Genomic DNA, 22,702 nt, shown 5'->3' with positions numbered 1-22,702 from the left:
ATATATATATATATATATATATATATAATATGTACGACCATCTGACTCATACAGATACAATGCGTTAATCTGCTTACCAGTAACGAGCCAGTGACAGCCACATAAAAAACCTACACATGAATTTCGCGTTACCTAACATGATCAACCAGAGGAGATTATATACCACGAAGGTGTACTGCAGTATGAAACCGAAGACAATGATACAGATAGAGAGCTTGATAAATATAGAGTTGTCATGCGTTCCATCATCCTAGTTCAAAGTTAGGTCTTCTCAATCCCTCGTGAACTTCTCGTTTGTTCGGACAAGGTGCGTCTTCTAAGCTAGTTTGTTTGCCAGGTCTAGTCTGATCAAGGGGTAGACTATTTGACGTGACGGATTGCAGGCAATACCAATGGCATAACTTGTTCTATTTGACAGTTGACCGATGAACACAGACCAATAATTTGAGGAATTCGATTGTGCTGTCTCCTGCTGAGGAATAAATCCTTTTGAAGAGGAAATGGACCATTTCGGGAATAGGAAAGTAGTTCCTCTCCCGTCCCGAGTATTTAATGTCCTCAAGGAAGATTGGAACAGAAAATTTGTGCGCCTCAAAAATCCTACTAGAAACTCCCTCGTAAAGTGAACACTGCACTCCCATGATAGCCCAAATGCTTATGGGAGAAGGTATCTTCTCGAGAAAGACGTGGAAATAAAGAAAAATTTCATTTCATTAGAATATAAATATATATACTCCTTGCCGACTATATTGAAGTTAAACCAACCTCTTCTTTCACAGATGCGTTAGCCTTCTCAGCAGCAGTTCTGTGAAGAACAGCTTCACCAAGTTTTGTTCTCAGCTGATCAAGACACTGCTCTAATCCTTCTTCCTTTTCAGAGCGCTTCACAAGCTCTTCTCGAGCACTGACCAGCATATTTCTTGAAGTGTCTAACTCCACCCTGAGCGATTCACAAAGTGTTCTTTCTTGCGTCAGTTGTTCCTTCACCAAAAGGTAGAGAAAAATACGATGATGATGAAGTAATCAAGATACCTTATAAGTATTCATACGGGTAAAATGATCTCTGAAGGTACCTGATTACTTTATGTTGCAACAAAGTGATTATTAAGTACAGAGTAAGGTATACTTTGACATTCGAGCTTTCTTTAAGCTTAACAGGACCTACAAAGATGTAACTTCCCTAAGCCCCAAAATCATCTATTTTCGTAGTGAACATACTGCGTATTTTGGATGTGCCCCACCTGAATAATCAACGCCGTACAAAGAACTCATCCGAGTTCGAGTGCAATCAGAACATTGCGGCTTTGCTGACAGTATACGTGGGACGAGCGATCATCCTCTTCCGTGGGAGGTGTATTTTCATTATGCTTACCCGCTCCACGTGACCCGCATCCGTTACCGCGACACCTCTCGATTTTGTCACCTGTCATTCAGCAAAACCAGATGCGTCGTACCGGTGCAGCGATGTAGGGATGGCCTGAATTTCGTCTGAAATGCATGAGCGGCACAGAGCAGGCCCTATGACGGGCTGCCGGGGCCGACTACCCACGCTCATTTCCTCACGAGATGTGGGCAACTGCGTTGTCTACCCCGTTCGATGACCTGGTGTATGTACAGTTGCCGTGTCTGAGAGTGAGGTTCGATGGCTGGTCGTAGTGCACTCGCCGCGCCATGACAAACGACAGTCAATTTACACCACTTTGACAAAACGAACGAAGTCAGAGCTGCAACTTTCGTGTGACTTCATACTTTTGTGCAACATTTTTGTCTTTACAAATTTGCGCCCAAAGAAGACCGTTGAATTAAGGGAGTTGATGGGCAGCGGGTTGAAGCAGCAGTTGTGTCCCATTTTCAGAAAATGTGCCCTGTCAATGACACATTGGCTTCGAATTTTGTATCGATTAGATAGTAATTATGCCGGTATTTTTACGGTTTCAGCAGCCTTTTGGCTGAATTAGTATGTCGTGTGAAAACCATCGAGTTTTGGACATAGATAGATGCCATTGCTTAACAGTGCAGGTTACTTGCATGAATAATAACATAATCGTTCATCTGTAACACCTTTTCGGTGCCTAGCTGCCGGTCTAGACAGCCTGGGTGTTTGATGCGGGCAGCTAATTTTATACGAATAGACTGTTTGGAGGTGAATACACGCAGAATGTGGGTGCCTGTCACACAGGTCAGTCATTAGTGCAGGCTGACAAGCGGGCACGCTTTGAGTTATTGACCCATCCGTCACACAATTATGGTACCACAAAGACTGAAACCCAACATCTAAAACTTTGTGTAGTATCGATAAGAACGAGATGGACCACACTCTATATTCTGTACAATCTAAAGTTGAGCCGTCAGGCTACTTCGCACGGTAAAAATTCACTGTTCCTACGATGTCGAGAAGAATATACGGCGTCGGTTCATCCAGTGCTTTTTATACTCATGTGCACAAGGAAAGTGTGTTGCACATGATGGTTTCATTGCCTAACCGAAAAACGTCTTGATCTCCAGCACTTAGCTAGATTCCTCGGGCAACCTCGATTAATTCACAGCACCCAGTGGCAGCTTTGTCTTAAGATATTATCTTCATTTAAACTGTCGGAATTCGGTTGATCAAGTAGTGTAGATTGTGGAATTTAGCAGTGATGAGTAAAAAATAAACCGAGCGAGAAGACTAAGTAAATGGCATAAATCAATCTCGGACGACAGCTGTTCATCCGACGCTTCCTGTGCTCAATGAATGTGATCAAAGATTGTAGCTTTTCGGTGTCCGTTAAACAACTGGACCTCATCTGCCGCGAATAGGAACCTTCATTCTTGCACTACGTGCTACAGTTTACTTGACATGTCGTGCAAACCGTCGTGCTGGATTGCCACTAGGACGAGATGTCAAACATGCACTTGGCACAATCTCTGCACCTATTGAGGTTTTTCTGATCGTTGCATCCTCATTTCTTTAAAATTCAAGTACATCGTGCATTGACTAGTGTACCCACTGTATGGACGACTACCACTGTATACTACTCACGTTCTCTCAGGTTACGAAGTCCTTATGAAAGGTCATTACTCACGCTTGACTGTGTTGAGACAACGCTCCCTTATCTCACTACCACAATACGTAGGGCTTTTGGAGTAGTATACAATCATTCCGTCAAACTCTTCTCATAGCATTTCATACAGTTGCTGTTTTGCTGGAATATCGGTGGCTTAAATGCGTTCACTAGTTACTGTTTTTTCATCTAGTTTGGTAGTTGATTTGTAAACGTTTCGTGCCAATCGAGAAAACTAGTACAAATGCATTGCTGTGTAGGACGAACATACCAGGAATCAGCTTCATCATGTTCGTCGAGCATTTTGTGCAAGGATTAGTATTTCGAGCTTTTACGGTACAGGATTGGATACTAAATGTTTAGTTCGCTTAAATAACCGATTATTTCATGCTCAAATCACTCCCGTTTGAACACGAGCATGAATTATACCAATCTTTCAACCACTTACAACTGAGCAAAATTGTCAAGCACTTTTCAAGCGTCTGTAACGCTACCTGGATGGAAAGTTCTGACAGGCGGGCCAGTCGATCGACAGGACAGGTCGCCGTTCGAGCCATCGGGTGAACTAATCGCATCGCTCAAGCGTGAACAAGTTCGCCTGTTAAGACGTGAAAATTCAAATGTGTCCGGAGAACTTGCTGGAGAAGCGGTAAGACGGTCGCCTCGCGTAGCCGATGTCCGGATTTTTAATCTCAGAACGGCCAAAGATGAGTTCTACCAAGAGCGTAGCCCTAGTCAATGGGTGTCCCTCTCTTGTGAACTCACCAGAACAATTGCGCCGGGACAGGACAACTGTTCAAGCAAGGAGTGATGTGAGCGTGAACCATAAGAATCCCGCAACTAGCTAAAACCACTGATTTTCTATGGTTTGACTGAATATGACAGCATCACGGACAAAGGCAACGGAATGAGAGTGACTTTTTAATTCAGACTGTTGAGGTTCCCGATAAGGAACTTTGAGTGACGGTTGCGAACATCAAAAGGAATCTTTGCGTCCGAAAGTTTGCGGTACTATTTACACAAAGGTAAGCAAAACTTAATTATCAAATTTCATGACATCATCAAGTACACAAGTCTTTCTTCGACCGGCACAGTGCAGTGCCAAGGTCCGCAAATCAAAAAAACGGTGCGGGGACTGTTCGGTCTGCAGTTTAGGTTGCGGTTGCCCTTTCTAGGACAGTCTCGTGATTCCGATTGACGGTGCGACCATACAGAAAGCAAAACAGCACGAGTCACACGCTTGGGTAATTGGTTCGGCTGAGTACATTCACGCACATTCCTGCACCTATATATCTATACGCATGCTAGTATACCAGTGTCGGACGGGACGGCCTTGGTGGTAAGGTGAGTAACAAAACAAGTGGAGATCAAAAGTAGCGGCCATTAGTCGCACAATACCCATAGCTGAAAAACCCTTAGGAGGGGAATAGAACTTTTTGCGCCGAAATGTTGCATTTTGTTGCATATGTGCTCAGACCAAAAGCTACCCTAATCTACTTTCATCTTTACGTGGCTCACTAAATTCTATTGTCTGTTGAATCAATGATACATCTGGCGGAAAAAGTCTGGTGGAACACTTTCCTAGTATCGCCGAGAACCCTGGATGCCTAGATGGGGCTCAAAAGTTCGGACTCAGCTCCCTGCCTGCTTTAGTCCATCAGGCACACGTCGTAGCTTTCGAAAATTTAATTTCATTGTGCGAATACTGAGCTTCTCAAAAGTACATGGATGGAATAGGCAAATGAGAAGAGAAGTTATCATGCGATCAATACAGACATTTTTATACAACGCACAACGGTGTTACAGTTTTCAACATATTTCCCGATAGGAGCATGAGGAAGTTTGTGAAGACTGTTTAATATGGACCTCAAACATGACCTCAAAAAAAACGGGCGCCTTGCACAACCTACTTGTAGGCGGGATACATTCTTTTTCAAACAGGAAATTTCCTGATTGTGGTTTTCATTCGTCATTTGAAGATGCGATAGCCGATCCTCGTATGAGGAAATGGCAATTTTATGCTCCGACTTCAACACTGACAACGAATGGGCTTGTAGTTCGCAATCCTGGAAAAAAATCAAGAGAGGTTGAATCGCCTTTAGCTCCACTTTAACTACGCTCAGCTATAAGTGACCTGTTAAAGATCATGTAGATTTCATAATCTGAAACATTTATGCGCAGGTAACACCCAGTGGCCAACTTTATCTTAGGCACTTATGGTTTTCCACTAATTATAAATTTATCATTTCTGTCAGCTGCTCTTAGACAGGCCAATGTATATACTATGAGGATGGTTCTCTAGATTTCCAAAAGCTGCTGGTGCAGCATGCATGAATTCAGTGTGATTCAACTTGAAGCATCTTCTAGTTGTCATTATCGATCAATTAGTGATTGAAGTTGTTTCACGAATCGATTACACTAGTCTTGAACGTGAACGCCCATACATTCAAGACTGAATCGGTGCTGAAAGAATCTGGGAAATTTCACCTCTGTAAAAATCCTTTAAATGCGGCGAAGTTGTCTGCTGCCGCTAACAGGTTTAAAGGCCAAAAATTAACACTGTGTAACCTTTCCAATGCGCGTACCGAAAAATTTCGACGACGGAATACTTTACACTACTTGAGACGTACTACTTAACACTGCTTGTTACCACAAAACCGTAATAAACCAAATTCTTCCGGAAGCACTCGATGCAGAAGAACCATACTACCGGTTAAACAGGGAAGCTCTGATAAAGAGGTGTGTAATGTACGACATTGTAGTAAATCCTTAGAGTGAACTGATCCAGTTGTTTTATATTCTGTATACTTCATCAAACCGGCGGCTACGGCTAATAAACGCGTGCTCGACGCGTGCGGGAAAATCAGTGCTTCCAGTTTTCAGTTGATTTCCCAACGCACATATGGAAGGGGTGCCTACTGTAGCTTAGAAAATCTTAGTTCTACAGGTTTATACCGTTTGCTAGAGAACCTTCTTCCTTCTTACGTACAACGAGACCTCAAGCGACGTGGATGAATTTCAAGGGTGAATAAAACGACACCTTAGGATCAGCGACGACTCTGGAAAGCTTCGAAAACGGAAGCATTTTGATGAGGATGAACGAGAGACCTTCGAGTGTTTGATTCTTAGTAAAACTTCTCTCGTAATTATTCAGTATATATCTTAATTGTCATTTTTAATATGCAGCATATAGTCAAAAATTTCATTAGATGCTCGGAAGTGGCTAAATTGATTATTCGGATGACCACTATCTACAGAACGAAAATCTCATGCTAGCAAAAAGGAGAATGCTTACCCTTTTACTCACCCCGATATTATCATAGAGGAAGGGTTATTAGAATGGAATGACCATGTTTTAAGGAGTAAACATTGGGCTGCGACTGGGAGAATTCCTTTTTGGTGGCTTTTCTCGGAATAAACTGTCTTAGAGACATGCTAGACAAAACTTGTCAGTAGTTAACTGGCTAGGCAGCTCGGATTCTTCTCCCACCTGAAATGAGCTGTATACTGTTAGTAATTACCCAGTAAATGAGGTCCTTCTCTGTCGCCAAAATGCCTGTATTAAGTGAGTCTCTGTCAAAACGTCTTCACCAAACTCAAGATTTTCCGCATGTCTAATTCGTCTTTCTAACTAAGAGAATATCGTCTTTGGTTGAATTTTGTACTAACGTTGACCTGCCGTGAAAACGGTAACCCCTTTTAACTCAACAGAAGGATCAGTAACTCACAGCTGGTGGTAAGCGCGTCTTGTACAAAAGGGCAATTAATTTAGGGATAACTTCCCAACGTAACTGACAGATCATTCCACTTCTTAGCTCAGTGTGCTGTGCCGGGTAAAATGAGATCGGCAAAAACCTTGATGTCGGGTTGAAAAGATTCTTCTGCCTCGGGTTATGCACTTACCTTGTTACAGTTCTCAACTTGCTTCTTTAGTTCACTGATTTTCTCCTCTTTTTCCCTTATTTGCGAACCACTAGCTTCAGCTTGATCCCGCCAGAACTTAATGGCTTTCTAGGGTCAAAAGAAGCATTGAATGAAACATTATGATAAGTTTTCCCCAACTTACATGGTGTCAGCTGCTATTTTATTCTTACATAGTCTGAATTTCAGACCGCAAAGCATACCAGTCAACTGTTGTGGTACGGAGTTTTTACTCAGGTGCGAAAAGATGATAACTTCATTCATATTGGAGCGAACCAGATGTTTTGGGAATCGATCATCCTTGGTAAGTGCCGAACGGAGAAGGCAGACAATTTTTACACCAGTACAATCCAGAGGAACGACAGTCCCTGTAATTACTCAGTCTTTGGCACAGCTGACTGGCAAGAGATGAACCTTTAGTACTGTCAACGATGCAATGATGAAAAACTCAAAATTTGAGACTGTTGTGTGATACATAACTCATCTGCAAACCACACTGTCCAACTTTACCACCAGCTTCTACGTCTACCTCTTCGTATGATCGTGTTGAGCGCCATCTGTAGTGCGCATACCAAAGGGTTTCACGACAGGATGTATGAACATAACTGAATGGCGACTGGTCAATCGCATTAGACTTGGCCGGAACCACTCAATATTGCTAGATCGAACACCGCTGAACAGTACGATTCACATTGCTTATGGATATCGCAGGCCACCGGAATTTGACTGTCTAACCTAATGTAACTTGCACACATGAAACTTGTGCAACCTACAAGCTATTCTATCCCTACAACTTATTTTGACCGTGACCTAATCCCCCTGACTGTTTGACCCATTGACCTAGGTATACTATCTCCTTTTTCGCACGTGTACTGATGAATATACCTAACCTAATACTGCTTTAATGAACCGAATCCAAAGCATGTCAGCGATACCTGTCAAAATCTTGGACATTTCGTCGCAATACTGAGAGAATCTGTTTAACTCCACACCTCTGTCTGATAGAACTAATCAAGTGCACATTCGTACCGATAAAAATGTTTCTGCGGAAGACTAACTACCTGGTAGTCGGTGATTTTCTGTCGCGCATGAGACAGTTCCGCTGCCATTTCTAGCACCTCTTGTGATTTGGAGTCAACTGACTTCTGCAGCTGTTGAATTTCCGACTTCGCTGCAGTTAGTGCAATCTGCTTAGACTCTTCCAAGACGGTCTTTTCCTGCTCGTGGACGTGGTTGTGAGCGGCACTACGTTCAAGCATTTCCTGTAACCCTGCCTCCAGTTGGCCATTGGTAGATCGACTTCGAGCTAGTTCTGCCTCCAGTTGCTTTGCATAACCAATTTGCTCGTCCAGACGCTCACGAAAAGTGGAAATTTCTTTCAGAAGTCGAGAATCCTGAAACAAAGTTTCATATAGGGGAAAGTGTTGGTGGCACAGGTAGCGTAGCTGGTCGCTGACTTGTTCGCTGAGCTGGGCAATTTGATTGCAAACGTTTTATCACCAATCGAGGTGACATCATCAGTGTGTTATTGTAGAGCGTAGTGGCGCATCAAACCGCTCCCCAATAGCGCACTGGTGATGCCACCTCAATTGGCGAGGAAACGTTCCCAATCAACTTGCCCAGCTCAGCGAACAAGACAACGACATTGTTTTATGGTCACCAGTGGATCTGGTTGAGACATGAGATGAGGTGAATTGTGAAAAACCTCAAAGCGGAATGTGGCTAATGATATGGCGCCGACTGGAAGATGTTTAGTATATGAAACTCTTGTTCAACATCTGTTACCATCGGCTGCGACGTCCAAGACGTGCTGCACATACTGAAGCATTGTCAACTGAAACCAGTGTCATTTTCAATATCTCCTTAAGAATGGTACAAGTAGCTAGGTTGACAAAGGGTGACTTGGCAGAAGGGTGTAAATGAAATCATACAGATTTTCGGCGTCATTGTTGAGGGTCGCCTTCCAGAATGGGGTCGACTTGACTCCCCATACGCTTCGCTGGAGACATTGCAAGAAGTGGCGGTTAATGGATATCAGTAGCAATCATGCTGCCAGATTGTCTCCCTTTTGCCCAAGTGTACGTTGAAGGTGTATGCAACTAAGAACGTTTGTGGTTGGTTAGCATCAGGTTCCCCCCTCACCCATTCTTTTATTCTGTTGTATTTCAAGGCTTTAAATACAATTGTATAAGCCTTGTGGTTGTACAGCAGTGATGCATTACTGCCAACACTGCTGCTGCTTTTTCTGATAATGGTGATGATGATGATGATGATGGTTGTGTGGTATTTAATTTGACCTAATAAATTACGTCTAACGGTGTTTGTGTATAATAAGAACGAACTGGAGAATGCTGCTCTCATTAGTCAATAACATGATGTTTCAGACGCCATAAAGTCCTGTGGATGGACTATAAGTCACACATAGCTGCCTGTCTTTCATCAGGCTGAATACACAAAGAGTTTCGAAATTAATGGGTGTCTGACAAATCAGGCGTCTCGTTGCTTGAAAGCGTGTGTATCAACTGCCCATCCAGAGTAAGTCCGAACCCCGAGGCAGCGACCTGTCACATACGTCAGTTTTTGTGTTGCTTCCAATCATCATCTGGATATTCATACCGCTTCTGATAATGCAGTTCATAGCAAACACAGAAAGTGTTTTTGAAGGACCAAGAGCAGTATAAGTAAGTTTGCACGAATGTACTAACTAGACCTTCGGAAGACAGCTAAAAGAAGAAAGGAAGGGGTTCCAACTTCAAAAGTGTGATCGATTATTGAAAAGTGGAACGATTCTATCGTTCAGCACGTGAACATTTTCTCCTTCAGGCCATCTAATGAAACGTTTTAAACAATTTATTAGAAACTTGAAAATAATCGAGGAATAAAGCAGTTACCTGGGTCTGCGGGGGATTTACTTGAAACCCTGGAACTTCTCGTTTCCGAGCAACTGAATGAACCACATTAAGCTAGTTAGTGCTCATGTTTCAGTTGGTGCGATATTCGAGTTATCGCGATGCATGTATAGACGTCATGTACTACTCTTAAAGTTGCTGAAAATTATTCGACGGCCCATAGCCAGTTTCGCCCTTCCTTTGGCTCATCAGGTAGGCGCAGTATCTGAGTTTCTGTCAACCTTATGTTCCACTTGAACCTAAATTGCACCAAATTGGCGAAGTAGTGTACTGCGTCTAAAACAATACTTTCTTTAATCATTAACGAGCCTCTCATATCCTTTCTTTCCCAAAAGACATTTTCCTGAGAGGGGAGAAAGATTTTAATCAGTTTCTTGGGTATTCTATCCCCACAGCCAAAATTCTGAGCCAATAAGCTACAGTTGAACTGATGACTGACTATCATCTGTCGTTCACACTACTTTCTGACTGCCTTTCTGACCCACTGTTAGCTGAAGACCCGGTATTAAAAAAATCGATAACCACCAAAAATCAATACAGTCATCATGCAGAAGCGCTATATTCAGCTCACTCACTAAAAATAGTCATTTATTGACATTATACCTATATCTCTATATTCTCCGCAAGCATCACTACCGGAGTGATACGGAACGCACTAGAAGAGCCCATGTATTGCAGCTCTGCGTCTTGCAGGTGCATTTAGAAGCGTGCCATTGATTTAACGTGCAGCGCCCCAGATGACATATCGAAAAATCCGTTTTAATGGAAGCATAACAGAGCTACCAAAAATTAAACCTAACAAAAGAGATGATTGTTGCGAAGGAGACATGGGCCCGCATAACCTTGAATAAAAGCTCCAGTATTTATAACGTGGATCAAACTACACACTATTAAGACGTCCCGCAATTCAGTAATATCAACAAGGTTATCGTAAAGTAAACTAGGCCTGTTTTCTTCCAACAGGTGCAAAAGTGCGCCTATGTAAAAACACTTGAGAAGCTATTGATGTAGCTCAGTTTTAATGCAACCACATGGTTTTCAAGGTAAAACTCTTCCGCACTTATAAATCGTACAATGTTGTTACGACTTTTGACCTCCAAACTTCAGAAACTGTTTCAGGGAAGTGGTGACATATACACCCAGAACAATCTCGTTGGAACAAGACACGTGTCCTGTAAAATAAAGCTTGTTGCTACAAAACCTCCTCTTGTCATGGCACATCCGCTGAGAAAATTCCACTGAAATGGGTTTAAAAGCACATGTTTGGAATAGCTAAGCGCTTTCATTATCCTGCTGAAAGAGGACGTTCCTGTCNCACATGTTTGGAATAGCTAAGCGCGTTCATTATCCTGCTTAAAGAGGACGTTCCTGTCAAAGTGTTTGAAAATAGGTCATGGTAAATGTATTCATCAAGTCTGCTTACAACTTGACATTAAATCCACTTAAAGGAGACAAACAAAATTTTCAACAGTACCCGAACTTGGCAAAATGTTCACCAACCAAATGACAGTAACACTAGATAGTACTAAGGTTCAGTCGAGCGTATGCTTCAACCATGGACCACTCCACTGTTTACTCTTTGCCCGCCCTTTTTACATTCCTATTAGTTGTAGACGTCATTGGGATTTCTGAACTACAAAGCTGACGGGAAGATTCTTGGCAAAAGCCGGAATACGTAAGAAAAAGCGGAATTTTTCGGTAAAAATCCCCATAGATTCTTATCAATACGTCTATCTGGAAACGTTCTAGCTTCAAAGAGCACTCACCCGTTCCTTCATCTGTTCATGGTCCTGTTTGATATTTTCCTGTTCCGCTTGAAGACTTTCGACTGTAGCAGTTTTCTCCTCCAGCTGTAAGCATTATTAATAAGAAAACGAGGGCTTAATCAAGTATTAAAATAACACAAACTGCGCATGACATATGAAAAAAATAAATGATGAGCCTCAGAAAAGAGCACTTCGAGCGGTTTCCTTTCAAAGTGTATTTCTACACCTTCTTTCTTGAAACAGCTTACTGTCAAGATGGCGGTCAGAAGTCGGTTATTCACCTAAGCGGGGACTCGATTCGGGTCGTCATATTGGCGGTCGTTATTCGTTTATGAAGCTACTGTTCAAGCGTGATTGTTCTTTTTAGGTGATCTCTTACATGAGACGTAGAAAATCACGGATCAAATACCATCAGCTTATTGTCTCAACTAAAGAGCATGTAGACCACTGAGGCTCACTGAGTAACACTATCATTGGGCTGAATCAAAAAGTTAATCCTGATATTCTTACTAGCAGGAATGTACAACCCACTAAAATTAATCACAACTTTATTCATCCATTCTGTCGTATGCATGATGCACTTCCAGTTAGATATCAGACTTCAGACACCCAGTGTCTCGCACAACGTTTACGACAGTCTGCATCAGAACATCTGGTCAGCAACTGGCTTGTTTACAGCCTTCTCTACCGGGCTATATACCCGCCGGTCATCTCGTTTGTTACTCCTATCACGTCCTGGCCTACGTGTATGGACATCCAGCTGCTTTCTTCTCTCTGTCCTGGGTCTCTCTTGTGATCTCTCCACTGGAAGTTGGAATACAAACTTGTATTCCTAGTTTGCTCTTTTCTGGCAAGAATGTGTCTAATCCTGAGCAACTGATCCTAAACCTGAATATAAAACACCAAAAGTGCTTAATTCTCTACCGGCAAGCACACTCCGTCAGTGAACACACCTGTGAAGGAGGCTGTACACTTTAGAGCATTCACTGTTTGCCAGAAATGCACACAGACTATCCTCCAAAGGTAGGCAAATAATAGTCACTTGGCACGTCTCGTTAAGTTTCCTTCATCTGGCGACTTTCTCTGCAAGCTTACTTTGAACATATCGCGTCCGAAAACTCTAAAGTTGAGGGTCTTGTAGCACATCAAAGCATAAGCATTATTATCTGCTATGGATCGTTCCACTGCAGGTTGCTTTGCTCTTTCTAGTCGTGCTCATTTTATTGCACACTATCATATCCCACCCAGATAGTGCACCGACGTAGCATGCAGCAAAACTTAGTTCAGAATGCACTGGAGGGGTCTAGGATATCATTATCATGTCATCAGGATGCTAAATGCGATAACTGCCGTCTAAATGGAAATAACAAACGAACTGGCAAGACAGCTAGGCAGATACTGATAGCATATTTTACGCACCTCTTAATCCCAGCAAAGCGGGAATTCGTACCGGTAATCATTAATTAAATCCTACTTGGCCAGTTCCTCTTTATCTGCTAATCTGGAAGCGATATTACAAAAATGGCGCTGTTGGCGGTGAGGACCAAAGAGGGAATAGGTTCTTTAATCCTAATTAGTAGTAACTTATCAGAGCCATGAACAGGCAAAAAGGATAACTTTAAGACGATTGACTTAAACTCACCTCTCCCTTCAGTTTGTCTATTGCCTTCTCATGTGTTTTTCGCACGCTTTGAAGCTCCGTTTCCAAATCGGTGTGCACCGACTGCAATCTCTGATGCTAAAGAGACCGTGACATTAATTAGTTGGGATCAGTACAGAGGTGACACGATGCAAGAAATTCGACAAAGTTCGTACCTTTAAGAAACCGTTACTTCTATCATGCATTACTGGTGTGCTACGCTAGGTGTTTGCGAAAAAATCTGTGGCCTCACGGACCTAACCATAATGTAGTCAGTTTATGTGAGAATACCCGGGAACATTCATCTATTGGCTGCTCGCTGAACGGCGAGTAGACCGTAACCACTTTAGACAGTGTCGAAGTGCGAGTTAGTGATATGCTGATTAGCCCAGTTTTGGCCAAACTGTTTGGTTCTTAATTACTATCCCGGAGTTTGCGAGTTCTAATCTGTCTGAAATTTCGTGAGATGTACATTACTAACACCTCAATATGGATAAACCGGCTGCTTTTCAAATTTTCGGCATAGATTAAAGGATGAGAAGAAAAAGGCTGCCTGGTGGTTAAGCCAGGTTTGAAAGCGCAAGAAGTGCGGATCGTCGTTGGACAACTCACAGTGCATGAAGTATAAATAAGAACACAGGAAGCTCTTATGACCTTGATATTGAAACCAAAACATTAAAGGACGCACAAAAAGATAAGCTAGAGTTTAGTCGTCCAGTCTGCGCTGGTTGTTTGACGCTACTTTTTGCTATTCTGAAAAAAAGCAGGCAGCTTATTTGTTTACCAGGATGCTGCGTTTTTACATTTAATCAATAGGCTGGTCTCCTCGCAGTCAGGGAACATCTGGAAGCTATAATGATATTGCGTTTTTCATACACTAAGTGGCGTTAGGTCCGATATTCTCAGGGAATGAGCAACACTGAAAGCCGAAATCATGCGAATTTTCCTTTAAAAACTACCAGAAAGGGGTTTTAGTCGAAGTGAAGTGGCAAGTATTCCGAACTGTATCATTCTGAGGTTTAAAGTGTCTGAAAAATTGAAGACTCCTGCTGGCCTACCGTGTAATATATCATAGTAAGCCGCAACTCTATTTTTAAAAATCCTTATCACTGAATTCTCTCACAGTATTTCAGCCGAAAGGGTTGCACAAACCAACAAAGTCTTACAAAGGACAGAGGCAAGACTGGGCTTAAACAGAATGGTTTTCTCTGCTAATCTACTTCATAACCGAGATTGACTAATCACCCGAAGGCAAGTTTGGCGATTTAAAAGGTATTCCGAATGTTGTGACGTACTCATGAACAGAAAGTATTGAATCCTGACTAGTGTCGCAAGCTACAATTGCAAGAGAAATTTCGCCACGGAATCGCAGCCAGTGAATTGAGCAAGAGGGTGGTTCCGACCAAGAAGACATGCAAGAAATAACTTTTTCAGTCGTAGCGCTACTTCTGGTCCAATTCTAGTCATTCTAGTAGAAGGACCGAATAAAACGCAATCTTGTCTCCTCGCCACGCAACTACCTCCTATTCAACAACCCAAGTTTTGTTCATCGTCTGGATGGCCAACAACAGCTCACTGGCCTAACTTGCTAACTTAATTAGATGTCCAATCACGTGAAAAATACTTGAAACCGATTGGGTAGTCATCGTTTTCGAAAAAGTTTGGTGACAATCGGTAGATTTATTGCTGGGCAACGTTTCGCTTTTGACACAAAAACTTCGTCAGGCCAAGTGACTAGGTTCCGAGGTTGATCGAGATTTAAGGCGGAAGGAGAACCAATCAGCCAAGTTAAACTAAATCTCTGTTGGGTGTCGGCCGAGGGATTTTAGTGTGTTAGAGTGGTTGAACAAGTGTTGGGTCCGCCATAAATCTCGATCAACCTCGGAACCTAGTCACTTGGCCTGACGAAGCTTTTGTGTCAAAAGCGAAACGTAGCCCAGCAATAAATCTACCGATTGTCACCAGACTTTTTCGAAAACGTTAATTAGATATCCTTCACTATGGGCTAAATACTGAATGAATTGATACTGACGTTGTGTCAATCTTGATCATTATGATCATGGATGTGTGTGATGGTACACTTTCCTCTGTTGGCCGCCCTTCAATTTTGAATTGCCATTGATGCTTAGTCCGCAACTTGCAGGGGTCCTTGCATGTGATGAGTAATACGAGTGAGGGGTACCCTGTTATACCTTCTAATGTAAAGCACCGTTTGGTAGCAGTACCAGGATGAGCAAGACTTTCCTCCATACATTCCAGTGATAGGAATGGATATGCAGTTCTTCGGGACAAGCTTGGTGCACGCACTGTGAATAACAAAGTTATGAAATCTTTAGGGAGGAATTCCCGGACAACAAAGGTTGTGCTGGATGATCACACCCAATCAAGGTTGCTATGTTGTGGTTTCATCACACACAAAAAAAACTAATTTTAAGCCATGCTACCGACGGACCATCTTTTTTCTGAAACCCAATATACAAGGCTTCATAAAGGGTACGTTGGCGAAGAGAGGCTTCCTCAAAACATGACCATATGTAACATACCTCAGTAAGAAGTTCGTCGTAACAGTTTTTCAGTTTCCATGTCTCTGTCATCAGGCATGAGAGTAAGTCTTCACGTTCAGCTACCTGAGAAACCGTTGGGCAAATACTGGTTGTCTCAAGATGGCAGGAATAATGATGAATAATAACAGGCGAGCACAACAGATTTGGCCATCTAAATATTCAAACTAACAAGGTTCACTTCATAATATAACCACGGTTTTCACCTGCTTCGCAACTAGCAAAATTGCATATATTACATTCATATCCAAAGCGTCTTCTGACTTCATGCTGACAGAGTTTTACGCAGGGGAGTAAAACTCTACTTTTGTCCTTTTGGCATTGATGTCAACAATAAGAATGAATATAAGGTGGTGTAACCAAGTATCCAATCAGTCTTTTCGGGACTCAAAAATAGTCGTTTTTTCTTGCTTAAACCCAATCTGCGCACACTAACTGCAAGTTAAATGGCCCCACTTTTGTGCACACATCTACAAAGCGTTTTGCGCTGTGTAAACCATTTTAGTTGATTACACGTCTTGGTTATTGGTCATGACTCCGGACCGAATTTTTCGCCTTAGCTGTTCCGTCAGTAGTATTTATCGTACCGTGGTAATTGTCCACTCACAGGATTTTGTGTCCGGTTGCAGGAGAACAGACTTTCCTGGGAAACACGATTCATTTTGCCTATCGGTGCTCAACGGAGCTACAACAACGACGACACGGGCAACATGAGAATTAATTTCTCAGCCACCTAATCGTATGCAGCACACACTTATGCATTAGTTTGTTGTGGATACATACCTCAGATAGACCTAAATGGTTCTGCGTATGACGATTTCCTCCAGCTGAAGGTGAGTGGTGCAAGTTCAACTTGGGATTCGGTTGGCTCAGTATGGAACCATTGTTCCTCGGGAGTAGTGCGGAAGTATGACATATTCTTCGCAGATTGCAAAACATCATAAATGCAAGGTCTAAATTTCTTGTTTGTGACAAATCGGAGTCAAGGTGTTGTCCAGCGATTATGACACTTGAAATGACGGAGTTTGGCAGTCAAGTTCATAGCAATCTTTGGGGGGTCCAGTTTGGGTCTTGTAAGCGCTAGCATGTCCTGGATGACTACAGCCTGGTTTTAGCGAGAAGTAGAACGCCTTGCGCATCTCAGAACATATGCCCTAGCTGAACTATGGAGAAAAAAACTTATAACTGATTCTCCAGAGTTTCATTTGTACAGGAATCTACAATCAGTTGGGTTAGGCAGCACGACCAGTCTAACTGACCAACAAAATCAACAAGTGCATGGTTCTGCTTTAGAACATGAAACTCCGTATCACTACACCATCAAGGCCTTGAATCAGAATTATTTAAATTCACCCTAGTAAATGGCAGATTCCTTTAATACGTTACAATTTTTACTCTTTGTAAACGCACCTTCTCGGTCAGAGCGCGAATGTGTTCATTCAGTTTGTCACATGCTTTATAACTTGCCTCCAGCGTCATTTCTTGAACTTGAATCTTTTGTTCCAGCAGCGCTATTTGGTAGTTGGTATCAAATGAATCTGACTGGAATCCTCTAGTAGGTTGACGGTCCTGTAGCGAAAAGTCGGGTATAAGCGTTCAGGACGAAAGAAATTCGTGATAAACCCGGTTTGTTTGATGAGCAGGGCATCTTTCCATTCAGTATCCTCATAAGACGATTTGTTCTATTAGATTGCTTAGTACAACATCTTTTTTCTCTATTTGTGGTAGGGTCATCGTTGAGCATCAGGTTATCTGGTTTTATTCTCTGTTTCCTTAGTCATTTAGTTTATCATGGTGACATGAACAAATCTTGGTACACTTTCACAGATAAATGTGATTTAGCGTCTAGTCTAAGATTGTTAACCTTAAGCCTCATGTTATAAAGCCAAATCTGACAAGAATAGCTTCTGCTATATCGAAGAACCAAAAGAATAGTTAGATAGTAATCAGCTTCTGATTGGTCACTACCGCAACTTTATATAGATGGGCAATTAATTTTACAATTATCGAATTTCGAAAGCTAACCAATCTCAACTTACAATTGAGTTGACGAAAGACCTAGATGGATGCTTCCCTCCAAGTAGTGACAGTTAAGCCAACTATGTACTCAAGTTACCAATCACGTTGTCTAATTTTTAAAGTTAAATAATGAACGTGACTGATACACTAAGGTATACTGTGATTCACTAAACAGTGCAGACCTAAAACACTTTCTAGAGTCTCCATTCCCAAAGTTACCGCTCCCATTTTAGAACTACTTGCTTGCTTGCTTACTTGCTTACTTACTTACTTACTTACTTACTCACTTACACTTACTTACTTACTTCCTTACTTACTTACTTACTTACTTACTTACTTACTTACTTACTTACTTACTTACTTACTTACTTACTTACTTACTTACTTACTACTTACTTACTTACTTACTTACTTACTTACTTACTTAGTCTTATACTAGAGAGAATGTGAACGGAGGGCGTAATGCACCTGGTTATTTTTGTTTCGTATTGCTCACTGCACTGCAAGATTTACTCATTCGCAGCAGTTTCCTCGCAACTGGATACGACTCTTCACTTACGAGTACAAGTAATTCACTTTCAGAAAGATGTACATTTCACAGGGTCATCCAGTCCAGATAACTAGCTGACTCTTCTTACAATAGCTGGCGAAAATCGTAGAAAAGGCAACCGCTAGAACCAAACATGGAGGAGTGTATAAACAGTGTATATAGAAAATAACCGAATTTCGTCGTGTTGGTTCTCACCTGGATGGCCTCTGATTCCAGTCGGTGAATACCTGGACTGGATGCTGTAGAACGGATCTTTGGGGCCAGGTTCCATTGTGCCGTCCTAATCCTGTCTGTTGACTGCTGCCCAAAAGGCAAACCCGCTGAACAGTCCTCGGGCGTCTGAAATGAATCCATGAGATAGGTAGGAACACTGAGCAATGAAGCTGAGCAGGGTCATTTGACTGCGATTCCGTTAAGTTCGCATAATCTAGCAAGACAGTGCAAAACGCTATAGAATAGAGTAAAAAATAGACCTAGTATTGTCCTTGGCATGACGTTTCTTACAAGGTCGAAGGAGACTGTTGGACAGCCACCCGTGGTTCATCAAACAGACATACTCTCTTAATTCTAGTTGTTTTCGTTTCTCAGTCGAACCTCGAATTCAGCGTATATGAAGGTAACTGCTCATTTTTGAATTGAAGTGGTGCAAACACGAGACTTATTTAGAACGGCTTCTGGATGGGACGCATTCACTTAGTCACGCCTCGCTAGAACAAACCTATCCGCTGTTACTGAAAGATTCTATATCCGTATGACTAAAAGGGAAAGTTTCACGCCATAAACCATGATTCATTTTATGAACCTGTAAAATGTCACTTTCTGAAGGGTCGCCGTGCAATCTGCGATAAATGGTCACCAATCTAGCATTGATCAGTATGTTTTGAGCTCCACTCAGAAAACTAACATGCATACCCCTATTCCTAAAACAGTTACAAAATTTCTTGGATCTATCTGTGATGAGGTTATGAACATTTCATTTAGGGTGGCATGAACTACCTTTCAAAGCTCCGGAGCGATTATAAGCTGCAGATGTAAATCTGTTTGTTAAGTTATTATGAGTCGTCTTATGGTACAAATGAACCACTCCGCTGAAGTACATTTAAAACAGGAAATTTGGGTGAATTTCGACTGAGTTGCGAGTAAGTATCTATTGTGACCAGGACGTTTTGTTAAAGGCACTATTTTTTGGAAGTTGTTTTGTGTACTCACAAGTTTGGAAAGAAGAGTGTCACCCTGATGAAAATTTTCACAGAACAGAATTCTTTTTGACAAAAACAGCAACTTAGAAAAACTTCCGACGATCCCTGCAGTCCTAGAAACTACCTTTAGTGGACCATAACAACTACACTGGTCAGTTCCGTCCTCGGATAGTTTCCCACTGTCCGGTACTAGAAATACCACGAATTTGGAAAAATTAACGTGGAATGATGCAATCGGACGGATAATTCCTTTCGTTCTGTTAATCGTCGCCACACAAAACCCACTTCCGGAATTTCAATCTTACTGCGTATGGCTTAGTCGCGTGAGGCCCTTGGGAGATAGCGGAAAACTGATGTAGCGTGTACTTGTCTGGAACTTACTGTAAAGTCGGCAACCTTTTGGCATTTGCATGCAACGCGATTCCTACTGTGCTCCTCATGTTAAGCTGTACTTTCATCAAAACTTGGAAATTCTGAACTCCTCAAACAGGCCTCTTATAATTTCGTGCTCTAATAGGTGGGTTTTAGCACCTTCACTTAAAGAAATCCTACAGAATAATGTGTGCCGTAGGACCGACCTGCGCATTGTGCGCCAATAAAGTTTTACGGATAATTTAGTGTCCATCGAAGTTCGGCATATTCAGTAGAATGCTCGACCTGCAGTAGGGTTTCTCAAGTCAGGGAGAGCAACGAAACCTTTAGTATTTGTCTGTCTGATATGTACACATTGATATCTTTCTGACTCGGCTGATTCCCTTCAGTTAACCAGCCTGCATCCACTTGAGAAGTTCAACTAAATTACTTGCATCAGGATTCGTACAGGGTTTTCCAGCTAAAAAAAGTACCGAGATCGCTGCCACAAGCAAGGCTATTCAGTACCTGCAAGGATGTACTGCGTGTTGGCGAACTTTAGAAAAGTTCGTTTGGGTTGTGATCGGCCTGGTTTATAACCAGTTGGCCATACTATTAAGTATTTCCCGACAATTTAAGCAAGCATCTCTAATAAAAAACACTCCGATACCATCCATATCGATCGGAATAGATACGGAACCATTCTTCGCACTGCGCAGTCGATTGTTGATAAACAAAGAAGAACGATTCACTCGAGTCTTGATTAAATATTCCGTGTTCACACGACTAATCCATTCAGCATCATTGGCCTTGGTGCACAGTACCGGAGCCATCTTGGGCAATATGAAAGATTTTTCCGCAGCTCGGGAAAACGGATTACCTTTGCCATGACAGCTGAACGGTCCCAACACCGAGCACTCGCAGTACGAGCACCGGACGAGGACTACTCTCCAAAATATAAAACACGGTCGTGATCACACGCAGGACTCAGAACCATCCCACCATCCGTCTGAGAGCTCACCAACCAATCCTTTTAAATGCATGCACTACGGACATTGGATGGGGAAAGTACCCAAGCAGTCTCGTCTAAAAAGAATGGCCCTGCTACATTATGTCCAAAATCCTTGTACTTTTCGCCTAACTCAGTCAATTACACCATCTGTTCACTTGGCCTGGTCATCATTCTGGAAGATGGTATGGTAGTGCGGCCATCTTATTAATAGATTGAGAACGAGTGGAACTGCTTTAACGATGTGATCCATAATTTCTCTGCTAACGGAATCGTGGCCGACGGAAGCACATTTACATCCACTGTAATCGCGTATGCTCATTTTCTCCGTTTTATCAAGTACTGTCCTGTACAGCACGCTTTCCATTGATATAGACATGCCTTCGTTGCTGTTGTGAGTACTCGTCATCGTCTGACCTAGAGAGCACGGGCTCTCTTGTTTTGTTCTTCATGGTATAATCGACATTTTCATATTCCTGATCCATGACCGACACTTGAGTTATATTCAGTAGCATTGAGATCATGCAAATCGACCGGTGGGGTTGATTTTTGGATTTTGTTCTTGGTCCCACTGACTTCCTCTATCTCATGCGAGTGTCGAAGGGTGAACATTTGCACCCAATATCGGTGGTTTGTTTGAGATGCTTGGAAACAACCGGTGAGACATGTGTAACAACAATGTGACTTCTTTCCCGTTCTTGAAGTTCTTATTCTCTCTCGAATTAATTCTTCCTTTCCTCCATGGTTTAATTCCCTGAGTTAAAATTAAAGAGTTATAGTTTGCCAAATACGGATGCAATCGCAATCGGAGATTCGCTTTCGTACTTTGAGACTTCTGCGGAACTGCCGCAATAAGTCTGTCCCAAGCATTGACCCCGACTTTGATTGTTATCCCCAGAGAGGCGCGACTATACCTAGACACGCACTGAAGTAAACATAAACATCATGAGTGTGGTGGTTGGTTTTGATTCCCGACCCATGGTGTAAAGGTGTGAACGTCAGGCATTCCGAGATATACTGTCACTCGCATGCGGCCACTTGTTTGTGCTCATTCCCGTGGCTGTTTTCTGATCGGTTCCTCGATTGACCTTTCAAAGAATCGCTCCTTGTGACAATATGCCCTATCGATCATTTTTCCTAAATCATATTTGCGATAGACCTGACTTGAACTGAGCGCAACGGTTTTTATTAGCTTCAGTATGTAACATGGGGCCTGGAAACTAAAAAGCGCGTTCTGTTGATAGCTGAAGCAAGCAAGGTTATCCCAAAACCATCTCACATGTTGGTAAAAATCAGAAGACATTTCTCATAATTTCTGTCAATATTGTGTCTGTTGGTTTGCTGGAATATTGTGGTTGCCTGCGAAGCCAAAGGCTGCCACAACAGAAGTGCCGATGGTTGCTGCAGGCAACCTGACTAAATTTTGTGGTAACACTAAAGGGTTGTACACACCTTGTGCATGGTCATATAGACATGTATGCTACACTAAGGGGTTCTCCATTAAAACCATCCATATGCAGGTTATATGCAATGTACCTAGCTTCCTCTTATGCTAATGCTCTGTCGTCGCTCCAATCAGAGAACTAGTCGTGTGGCTGTTTTTTTACATCTTTATGCACGTGAGCACCGAGGTGAGGTTTCATCCCCCAACCAATTAGTCTCTAGTCTCTCTTGGATTAGTCTACCCAAAACTTAGAGGAGCCGGAAATACCTAAAAGTGGCGAGTGCACTTGA

General features: G+C 42.3%; 2 protein-coding genes across 2 annotated transcripts in view; one reads left to right on the top strand and one right to left on the bottom strand.

Annotated features, from left to right (window-relative positions):
* T265_15256 (hypothetical protein) overlaps nt 1-18,748 on the bottom strand; it is a gene marked incomplete at both ends in the record, with an annotated part of 44,210 nt that extends 25,462 nt beyond the window's left edge. Inside the window, 8 exons of the mRNA XM_009177289.1 lie at nt 766-981; nt 4,955-5,110; nt 8,027-8,434; nt 11,641-11,724; nt 13,283-13,372; nt 15,823-15,936; nt 17,251-17,409; nt 18,605-18,748. Coding sequence (XP_009175553.1) covers nt 766-981; nt 4,955-5,110; nt 8,027-8,434; nt 11,641-11,724; nt 13,283-13,372; nt 15,823-15,936; nt 17,251-17,409; nt 18,605-18,748 — 1,371 coding nt within the window. The remainder of the gene's footprint in view (nt 1-765; nt 982-4,954; nt 5,111-8,026; nt 8,435-11,640; nt 11,725-13,282; nt 13,373-15,822; nt 15,937-17,250; nt 17,410-18,604) is intronic.
* T265_10812 (hypothetical protein) overlaps nt 1-22,683 on the top strand; it is a gene marked incomplete at both ends in the record, with an annotated part of 68,600 nt that extends 45,917 nt beyond the window's left edge. The window contains 2 exons of the mRNA XM_009177288.1: nt 7,155-7,269; nt 22,649-22,683. Of these exons, the coding sequence (XP_009175552.1) occupies nt 7,155-7,269; nt 22,649-22,683 (150 nt within the window). The remainder of the gene's footprint in view (nt 1-7,154; nt 7,270-22,648) is intronic.
* Between the last annotated feature and the right edge of the window lie 19 nt (nt 22,684-22,702).

Source organism: Opisthorchis viverrini (assembly GCF_000715545.1).
Source record: "Opisthorchis viverrini unplaced genomic scaffold opera_v5_411, whole genome shotgun sequence".
In the NCBI taxonomy this organism is placed as follows: domain Eukaryota; kingdom Metazoa; phylum Platyhelminthes; class Trematoda; order Opisthorchiida; family Opisthorchiidae; genus Opisthorchis; species Opisthorchis viverrini.
The sequence above is the reverse complement of the archived record's forward strand: the minus strand, read 5'-3'. Positions and strand labels throughout refer to the sequence as shown.